Below are 10,475 nucleotides of genomic sequence, written 5' to 3'. Positions count from 1 at the left end.
CTCATAAGCAAGTCTGTAACAGCAGGGAAGAGAGAAATATTAAAGGCAACATACTCCGTCTCTGGACTTGTAAGAAAGCTCAATCTAGCCTGCAAGATGCTGAAGGAAGTCTTCAAAATCCTTAAAACGTCACCATACGGCCAACAGCACGCTCCTGCCATTATGTATGTGAAAATGGTTACCTGTGAAAATTAAAAAGAGACTGTGGAAGTTTAATTTTCACGTTAAGGCGTACAAGGAAAAAAAAATGTTGCTGTCAATAAGAAAATATGAAGACCACACAAAGTTTTCTAGAGCGAATGTAAACAAAGAACACAACTTCTGGAATTAGGTTTTTTGGATAAATGAGTTTAAACTATTTTGATAATAAAATAGAAAGAAAAAAGTTTGGAATAAACCAGTGTGGGACAAGGGACTCAGATTAATAGTAAAACATAGAGGTGGATGTGCCGTGGTTTGGGGACACTTTGTTTCAGTAGAACCTCAGAAATTCAATGTAATTGAGGAACATATGAAGTAATCTGTGAAGGAAACCCACTAAGGACTAGTTGGGAATTGAGGAATGAAAAGTCCTATGCCAAGTCAAATGCCAGGTCTTGATTGCTCTGAAATGCTGTGGTGTTGACTTAAAACAGTCTGTGCAAGTAGAAAGCCTTTCAAACATTTCAGCACTGCAAGTAAAACATATCCTAACTTAGCTTGTTTTAATTGTTCTACATAACTGTAACCACAAATGCCCAATTTTTCAATAAACAAAAACTTTTCCTTGAGTTTTGGAAAGAATTGTTGGGTACATTTTAACTTTCACGCAATATGTTTTGTCAGGGACCGGTTGGTGCTGTCTTACCATAAATGCCTCGTGGAGACAGGTCAGACAGCATAATGGGTTGTCGTATAACAATATATTGCAGCAAGAACTCATCAAACTCAATGGCATAGTTCAAGTTATAGGTGGCCTCCTAATTCCTCCTTATGGTGTCACTCAGACGACGTTTCAGGTTTGAAGAGTAAATCCTGTTCTGAATTCTTCTACGTCACATCAGTCATGACTAAAATTCCTGTCTTTGCAGGATTTAGAAAAAAGACTACTTGGTATTTTTCAGTTTTCCCCCTTCTGTGTTTTTGCCCGAGGCAGCCTCTAGCTGAGTTCCTTTTGCCATACAAGACCCGAGGCCCCTGTTGCGTGGCTCCAGGTTTGAGCCACATGAGATTCAGTGATGGATGTGCCCCTGGGGGTCTCCGTGGGAGGTGGGCTGCGCACACCCCGTCTGCTCTTCACTGTCAGAGGAGGAAGTTGTCCTCCTTTGTAACCAGAGACAGCAGAATGAGGCCCGATGACACTGGAAACAGGGCAGGGAAATTTCTCATGCCACCAGCGATGTTTCCTGAAAGTATTGTACAACTATCATGAATTGCGTTGTCATACTTCTACAGCATTAAGCGGAGGTGACAAAAGTTAAAGTCAGGTATTTTTTATGCATTACCAAATTACAATAAATAGACAAAACTAATATTAAGTTTGCCCAAATTTAGTTCAAATCCAGTAAGAATTGCTTTTAAATGACCTGATTTCCATTTTCAATCATGTTTAGTTTTCTTTGGATGTTTAGTTGGAGGACATGAACAGATGACAGGGAACTGAAATCTATCCTGAAATATTTGTCTAAGATAACATTTAAAAGCCAAACTATTTTTTTTCCCTCTACAATTACACTAAAACATCAAATATGGATATTAATTAATGTGAATCATTTCTAATATTTGGAAGAATGAAGACAATGTTTTGGTTATAAACGGCAGCTTAACCTAGCCTGATTTTCTGATATTTGGGAAATCCTGTCTAGTCATCAGAGTGACATGAGGGGAAGCCAGAATAAAAGAGCAAATTAAACATGAGGAAATAGGCATCCTCTGCAAATGTATTTCAAATTTCAACACAAACCTATAGTACCTGATTGTGTTTACATTGTGGCTGATTTATTAAGTTCAGCTCTGTTGCTATATTGCTTAGCCAGCGAGGAATAAACAATATGCAGCGTCTAGTTTGTTTCTTTAAGCCGCTGTGTATACAGGCGAAGGGAGGGGTGTGGACATACGTCTTGTCGATGGGACTGGGTCCCTAAAGGACCTGTGACCTCATGGTCTGCAAAGCCAGAAACCTAAACTAAAATGTCTGCAGCTAACTGTCAACAAGTCGGAAAAAAAATATAATGATCGATTTCTTTACTTGCGCTGCTTTTGCAAAAATTGCATAGACAGCATTTTTTTGTGTGTGTTAAAATTCTTAATGCAGTGGAGAATCTTTATTGAATTGGTAAGCAGACATTAGAAGCTGAAAAATACTTCCTCCACACTTTGAATTTTGCAGGTGCATCTCAACACATTGCACTAGCACAGCATATATTTATACTCTGTTAGAGTGCAGATTGTTAACATAGTGACATGCTTTAAGCATTTGATTCTGTTGATTTTGAGAATTATGGCTCAGAGCCAATGAAAGCTCAACATTGAGTTTCTCAGAAAAAATAGAAAATAGGACAAGACCAATAAAAAGGATTTTATGTTTTAACTTAGGCATCAATAAGAAAGACTGGTGACCTAACAATATTACAACTGACAGCTCAAGCTACAAATATGTATGTAATATATACAATATATTAATGGGATGAAAAAAGTTGCATGTGTAACAGGAATGATCGTAGTGTTACAAGGAATGTAAGAACCCTTCGTGCTTCCATCTGCTGAAAGCTTTATAAAAATGTTTCATTTTCCAGTATCATGTGGCACATGTGCACACTGTGCCAGCAATACTAAGACATTCCTTTATTACAATGATATCACTGCAATTGTCCCAAAAATTCATCTCAATTCATCTGTAGTTAATTTGTATACAATTATGAAGAGGATGATGAGACACCAAACTATACAGATAAGTTGAAAGTTGCTCTTAAAACATCTTAGCAGGACAGGCTCCTCACCTCTATGCCAAGCAGCACTGATGCAATAATTTATGAAAAAGGCAACCCCACAATTAAAATGCATACTGTGCTGCACAAAGTCATATTATCCAATAACTGATAATTTTGTGTTAAAAAAATATTGTCTTTGTTGGTCTTGTATAATATTAAAATAAATAAAAAAACGGAGTTATGTATTTAATTAAGTGTTGGCCACAATGGTCAAAATTAATAGAACAAAAAATGCTTGAAATGCATCATTGTGTGGGTAATGTATTAGGGAATTTTAGTTTTTGACATTTAATTACTGTGATTAACTTATTGATATTATTAATGAGAACACCCTACAGAAAGCAATGTCAAAAGAAACAGACAGCTTAAGATGAGAACTTATTTCTGACTTTTGCTTTTATTGCAAACAAAAAATAATAATAATACAAAAGATAAGCTTTTAAGACAAAGCCATGTTTACCTAGGGAAACTGCATTAAGATGACAAAAATGAGAACTAATTATACAGAATATAAAACAAGAACAAAACTTTCTCTTTTCAAAAAGAAAAAACAAAACAAAAAGTATTCTGTTGAATACAGCAAAATTCTTTACAGCTGCGTTTCTCATCCAGTCAAAAAGAAGAAGAAAGAAGAAAACATCCAGTTTTTCTTGAAGAGAAAGACCCATCATGTCATTTTTTAAGCATTCTGTACACAAGTAGATCAAGAATTATGTGAAAACATTTACAAATGATAAATAAGCGATGTTGCATCACATATGACAGCAACCTAAATTCACCTCTGTGCTGAATTTAAATGATAATTCTCCAATAAAATTAATGCTAAAGAATAAATTAAGAAAACAAAAGAAGGGAGAAAATATCTGGCAGAAGCACACCATGCTCAGACCTGATTTACACTGGCAAGAGCCAGGTCAAAGGTCACTTCCTGAATCTCATCAAAGCAGGAAATCCGACCTGCGCTGCTGTCTTTTCGGATCGTGAAGCCTCCCCGCTGTGGCTTCAGAGGCACTAATGGTATTGAAGGCAGTTAAAAAGCAAGCATCACTATCACATCTAGCAGCTCAGTAAGGCCCGCAGAGGAGTTACATGGCACCTGCTATTAGCGTTTCCAACAGTTTTAGCTGAACCAAACAAGAAGTAGAACATTGGACTCTTCGCTGATGACACGGTAACGTCACGGCCAACAATTCTAATCTACTCCAAAACCTGCGTTTCCCGTGATCTGAATCTCACTGAAGTTAGCGTATGTACAGCGGAACGAAGGCTAAGGTGAGATGGCGGTGTGGGTAAACTTCCGGTAAAAAAATACATTATAGAGAGAATAAAAAAAGGCCACTGAGGGTGTTTTCACCCGGCATCCCTGTTCCTTTAAGCAAGCAACGATGGTCATGACACAGAATATGTTGGGAATAACAAGAGCAGAACACATACACAGTACATACTATCATATTTATAACCATTATGTCCTCACAGAGGATTTAACTTTTTAAACATCATTTCTAAAAAAATATAATCACAATTCCAACCAATACAAAAGGCACTGCTGTGAGCCAATTTAAAGACTAAATTTCAGAACTATAAAAAAGTCCATGTCGTGTTTTTTTATTGGCAATGTGGCGAGGACAATGAAATTAAGGCAACTGGGGTTGGGGGTTAGGGGGAGCAGTCTCGGGTGGATGTGTTGGCGCTCCTCAGGGCCTGGACAGTTGTGTGTAAATCGGCTGCTGCTCCCAGTGCTGTGGACTGTGGGTCTGCGGCACAGAGGGCACCCCGGTGCTGTCGGCTATTGGGGTGTACATCGGCCTCTGGCTGGGGCTCATGTAGCTGAAGGTGGAGTACAGGCTGGAACCTTGGCCAGCTGCATGGCTGTAGTAAGAGTTGGCACTGCTCTGGTGTTCTGAATAGTCATACTGTGCTCTTGTGATGGACGGATAAGAAGAGGGGCTGTAGTGCTGTAGGTTGAATGAGCCGTAGGTGATGTGCTGCGGGGATCCCTGTTGGTCACTGTAGTGGCTCGGGCTGAGCTGCTCTGTCTTGATCTGGGTGGTTCTCTGCTGGCCCTGTTGACCTTGCTCTCCTGCTCCACCAAGGGTGGTCAGAGTATGCTGCTGCTGCTGCTGCTTGGACATCCAAGCATGAGCTCCCACACCGGCTCCCTGACCGACTGAGGCGGTGCTAATACCGTAGCTGCCTGTGTAGCCAGCCTGGGCTGCACCAACGACCCCAGCGTGGCTGTGAGGCGGCAGGTACTGGTCGAACTCATCAACATCAAAGCTGCCGATGTTGGAGATGACGTCGCTGCTAAGCTCACCAATGTCCACAGCTCCAAAGTCTATGTTGAGCTGCCGACTGCTGCCCTCTTGAATGGGGCGGCCCTCACGCTTCAGGTCAGCTTTGCTGGAGGGAAGATCTGTCTTTGGGGTTGTCGGGGGTGTTGGTGGTCCCTGTGACTGACCTGGTTGGAGAGAAGCAAAGTTAGACTCATGGCTTTTAAAAACAAATTATCACTCCCAGTCCTGACAATTTAATCTAAATGCACCCAGATGGGGGGGAGTTAGGGTAACCCTATCCCTCAAACTGCTGAGATAATTCTAAGAGATGCGTTTGCTTGTTGGATAATAAAATTCGCAACAGTTGGATTTTCCATCTATCCTAGCAAAATGCAGCAAAGTGATATGTAAAAGCATTTCTTTCAAATCTTACCCGAATGTTCTCCCGGAGAGTGCACCTCGCCCATGCTGGACGCAGGAGAGTCGGCTTGCTGCAGCGCCTTGAAAATCGCGTTCGGAGAGATGTGCGTCTGTTCGCCATCCTCGGATTCATTTTGCCCATTCTTAACAGATTTCCTCCGCCTCGGTTGATATTTATAGTCGGGGTGATCCTTCTTGTGCTGCACTCTCAGGCGTTCAGCTTCCTCCACAAACGGGCGCTTCTCCACCTCATTGAGAAGCCTGAACATGGCACAAATCAAAAATGTGAATTATGTAAGCGTGTGTATTCTAGATTGTTTCTGAATGCATGATAAATAGCCACCAGCAAGCGATTAAAAATGTGGTCTTAGATATATAAATAAGTAGACCAAAATAAAATAATAATAATAATAATAATAATAATAATAAAACATACGATTGAGATATTATATCAAAGGTCCAGGGAAACTAACATGTAAAACTTGCATCAAGAAAGAGCTGCAGGGTTTTTTACGGAGCAATCGGCCACACGCTTTCAGTGCGTAAAAGCGCCACAGAAAAGGACCTCGAATTTTAAGACCAACTCACCTCCAAAGTTTTCCCAGGGTTTTGCTGAGTTCTGCGTTGTGCAAGTGCGGATACTGATCGGCCAGCTTCCTCCGCGCCGCCTGAGCCCAAACCATGAAGGCGTTCATGGGTCTCTTAACGTGTGGCTTGCTCTTGCTGGAGCCGTTGACGCGCACCGGCATGGGTACGAGCGTCCAGTCATAGCCCTTCAGCACCTGGGACACCGCGTCTCTGATGCACACCGGGAACTTCTCTTCCTCGCCCTCCTTCTTGTAGTCCGGACCCCTGAGGAGGTGGTTGTCGGACGGCCGGGTGTTCTCGGTGTCCGAACCGGAGCCGGACGGGCACGGCGAGCCCGCTGAGTCTTCAGACATGCTGGGGCTCGGAGCGTCTGAATGACATTTCTCCTGTTCTTCTGTCATCTTCAGGTAAGGGTCGAGGAGATTCATGCGAAAAAATTAAAAGACTATCTGCTCGCACTGAAAAAAAAAGTAGTAGAAAGGCCTTTTTTTTTTTTTTTTTAAATCCAAGTGTTATGTGCCCAAAGACTGCAGCGACAGTCTGTAAGGGCGCACAGCTTGACCTGCAAACTTGAATCCTTTAAAATATAAAAAAGCAACAAAAAAAATAAGTCTTCAAGCTCCTTAGCTTTCTTACAATTTTGTGAATAATAACGCAAATGAGAAACAGTGACTTTAAAACGGAATGAAACTAACTCATCTCCCAAGATGGATACTCGAAGCGTCTGCAAACCAAGGCGGCGATGCCGCAATTTATGTTTGAGGGTAAAGAATGATTGGGCAGGGGTGGTGGTGGGGCGTTCAAGGGGCGGGGACATAATCCTACTCAGAGCAAATCTTGGAGCAAAAAGCAGTGAAAACCAACCGTAACTAGGCGTTTTTTTTTTTTTTCGTTTTTTTTCTTTTCTTTTTCTTTCCTTTTCTTTTTTGTAACCGTGTGAGCTTTAGTCTCATTTTAATACATAATCAAAGGTATATATATATATATATATATATATATATATATATATATATATATATATATATATATATATATAAACAAATAACGTGGAACAAGAATAGAAAACTTTTAAAATGAACTTCAGTTTAAATTTACGACAAAAAAACTAAAACAGCCTCATCTTTACCAAATAGGCAATTTGGAATGAAAATGTGCTTCTTATTAAACTTGTCCATGATGGTGATCATAAATTTTAATATTTACAATAATTTCATGTTTAATTCAAAAGCATTTGAATGAACTGAAGCAGCAAACAATTCATATTGTAAAAGCTTAAGTTTAGCATAACCTGTTAGAATAAATTACAAACCTGCAAGCAGTTTATTTAGCAAATAACTGCATGCCTATTTCTGAAGCATCTTTCTTAGGGAAGGTGTCAACAATATCTGACACGTATATCCTTAAAATATCAACGTCCTGCTTCTCTGAAATTGGTGGACTAATATGATTTATGCTACATACTTATCTTTGATTATATACTGAGTGATATTGTGTAAACCTTGTGTTGCACAGAACGATCTGTCAGACACTATAGAGCTGCGAGGGAGCAACAAGGGGGAAAGTTTCAAAACTGACCAATAGGGGGAGACAGCAGTCCAGAAACTTATCAGTAAGCACTGCTTCGTTATCAAGCCACTAAAGTGAGTTTTACATTTAAAAGCCTCCAAATGTTTTTTTTATTATTTTGTTGTTGTTTTTCCAAGTATAAAGACAACTAAAAGAAACTGATATTTTCATTCAACAGTCGTTTATTCAAATTTTATTAGACAAAAAAAAAAAATCAATTTGTAAACTGTCCAGTTATAATTGAAGTCAGAATTACAGAAAAACTGAAGAATAAGAATACATTTAATGGTAAGAGAATGTAGTAAATGATAAAGAGAGGACATTTTATTCATTTACTTATATTTTTCTATATTGCTGAAAAGAGTAGGGTACCGGAACAGGTGAAAAAAAAAATACTAAAGACTTTATTTTCATGTAAAAACAGTTGTTCGTTGACGATTAAAATGACTAAGAATCAAAAAGCTCTTTTTTTTTCAAAATGTTCCCAAACAAGTTAAAATATAAAATAATTTTTAGACATGAATTAAAAAAAAAATAAAAATAAAATAACTATTGTGACACTAAAATCAGCTCCTCTGGATTTGCTCCAACACTTGTTTTCTACATACAAAAGAGACTTTGTTGTAAGAGTTTAGGCCTTCTAATCCACATATTCAATTTTAGAAACCGGATCAAACCCTGAGTTATGACTTCAAATAAAGCCAAGAAAATGAAAAAGATGTTGAACGCCGTCAAGTTTATAAGTTGGCAAAACAAGTTTGGGGGTATATCAGCAGATAATGACATGAGACATTACTCAAACAAAATATTTGCTCAGGTTTGTTATGTAGGATCATGTCCGGTTTGCTAAAGATGAATAACACGCAGTGAAAAGTATCTCAGATTTAGGCTCACTAAGATAAAACTGTTTTAAATTGAAAAAGTGTAAATTTTTCAAACTGATTTCACACACACAAAAAAAACTAAATTGAAATGCCTTTATACAAGGAAGTGGTTAAAAGTTTCTATAAATGTTTCACTGTTTTATTACTAAATCTTGATTTACATGTTTGACCGATACAGTCCTGCTGGCACGAATTGAGACTACAGCAGACATAAGTTTAGGTAAGTCATATTTAACGTTGGAGTCAAAGCAACCTTGTAAAAGAAGGTACTTTGGTCAGATTAGATAAAAAATGTTTTGGTCTACATGCAAAACGGCACATGGGTGGTTGAAAAGTTACCCTTACCGTGAAAACGTGGTAGCGGCATCATAGTGTAGCGAGGCTTCCATCTTAGTTTGAGCCATATGGCAAAAACGTATGGACAAAGATTTCACACTCCAGACTGCAAAACCAGAGACATATCTCACAATATTTGCAGCTATAATTGCAATAAAAGGCTGTTTTTTTGTTTGTTTTTTTATATTTTCTCAGAGAACATGCATACAGATGTACATTACTGTTTTCCTTTTATATATATTTTATATAAAAATCTGTTTTCTATAAAATGCTGTGCTTCCTTTTGTTGATCTATGTGTAAAATATCAGTGAAACTACTTGAAAATTTGTGGCTGTGATAAATCTGATAGAGTCTGAAAAAGTTAAAAGGTGTTTGTTGAAGTTTTAGAATGACATGTGTTTTGGGAGGTTCAAGAATAGCTCCTTTGATTTCTGAGCCAACTGGTCTTAACTTGCAGTAGAGGAAACCCTGTGACGGCCGGCACTGAGGCATCAGAGGTGTGGCTGGGCATGTTCTCGCCTCCACACCGCTGACTTGCAGAAGGTTTGAGTAGGCCCACGGACTGTATTCCAGTTAAATATGGCCAGGGGAGGAGGGGTGGACGCGAATCTCACAGCTTACACGGAGCTCCCGGCTGTAGGCGAAGGTCTTGGGAAACTTCTCAGCTCGAGTTCGAGCCTTGGCGTCAAAATTTTGAGGCAAACACTGGGGGTAAACTGCCAAATCATGTCTTTCACCTCGCAGATTCCACTGCAAAAGTTTGAAAAGACCGTGATTCTTTTTATGTGTTGATTTCAGAGGTGTCAGTATAGTTTCGTTAGTTTTTTTTTGAAATGTGTACAGAAAATCAGAAGCAAAACCAAAAATTCTGTCGCAAATACAGCATAAACTATAGCTGTGACAATGATTAAAATTCATATTCTAGATCTCTTACGTAAAGATTTTTTTTTTCTCTTTGAGGTATTGTTTTTTAAAGAGTGAATCCTAATTACAGCATTTCATTCATAACTTCACAGTTGAAGTTGTCGAGCTATTTTACAGTATGTATATTAGTACCCTTACTTGGTTATTAATAGTGGAGGGAAGCCAGTGTAAAGGTTTTGACCACTCACATAGCACCTCTCTGAGACTTTCCACAACTTGAACCAACTGCCCTAGACATGGCAGAGGCCTGCAAAAAGCAGAACTGTCAAAATTCTTCAGCAAAACTGTCTAATTCTTCCTTCCGGGTGTTTCCACACCTCTAATTCTCCAGAATGATGTCTGAAACATAAACCACATTGGTTGAACTGTAAATGATGGTATCATAAAGATGGATGGATGGGCTGCTAATGTTTGCTTTACCAGATCAGAGTACTCTGGCCACGGGCAACTGTTTACACATGGCATTTTGTGAAGGGTAAAGTTTAAATAAGACTTATCAAGGCCCTGTCACCCT

The 10,475-nt window shown here is 39.0% G+C and overlaps 1 protein-coding gene across 1 annotated transcript; it reads right to left on the bottom strand.

The window, feature by feature from the left end:
* Positions 1-3,347: 3,347 nt before the first annotated feature.
* On the bottom strand, positions 3,348-6,986 carry LOC103140978 (SRY-box transcription factor 9). Its single transcript, XM_007556363.2, has 3 exons — positions 6,251-6,986; positions 5,676-5,923; positions 3,348-5,427 (listed from the first exon to the last, which is right to left on the bottom strand). The coding sequence occupies exons 1-3, from the start codon at positions 6,676-6,678 to the stop codon at positions 4,664-4,666; spliced, it is 1,440 nt and encodes a 479-aa protein (XP_007556425.2). The 5' UTR covers positions 6,679-6,986; the 3' UTR covers positions 3,348-4,663.
* Between the last annotated feature and the right edge of the window lie 3,489 nt (positions 6,987-10,475).

Source organism: Poecilia formosa, unplaced genomic scaffold (assembly GCF_000485575.1).
Source record: "Poecilia formosa unplaced genomic scaffold, Poecilia_formosa-5.1.2 Scaffold78, whole genome shotgun sequence".
NCBI lineage: Eukaryota > Metazoa > Chordata > Actinopteri > Cyprinodontiformes > Poeciliidae > Poecilia > Poecilia formosa.
This window is presented reverse-complemented; position numbering and strand designations above follow the sequence as displayed.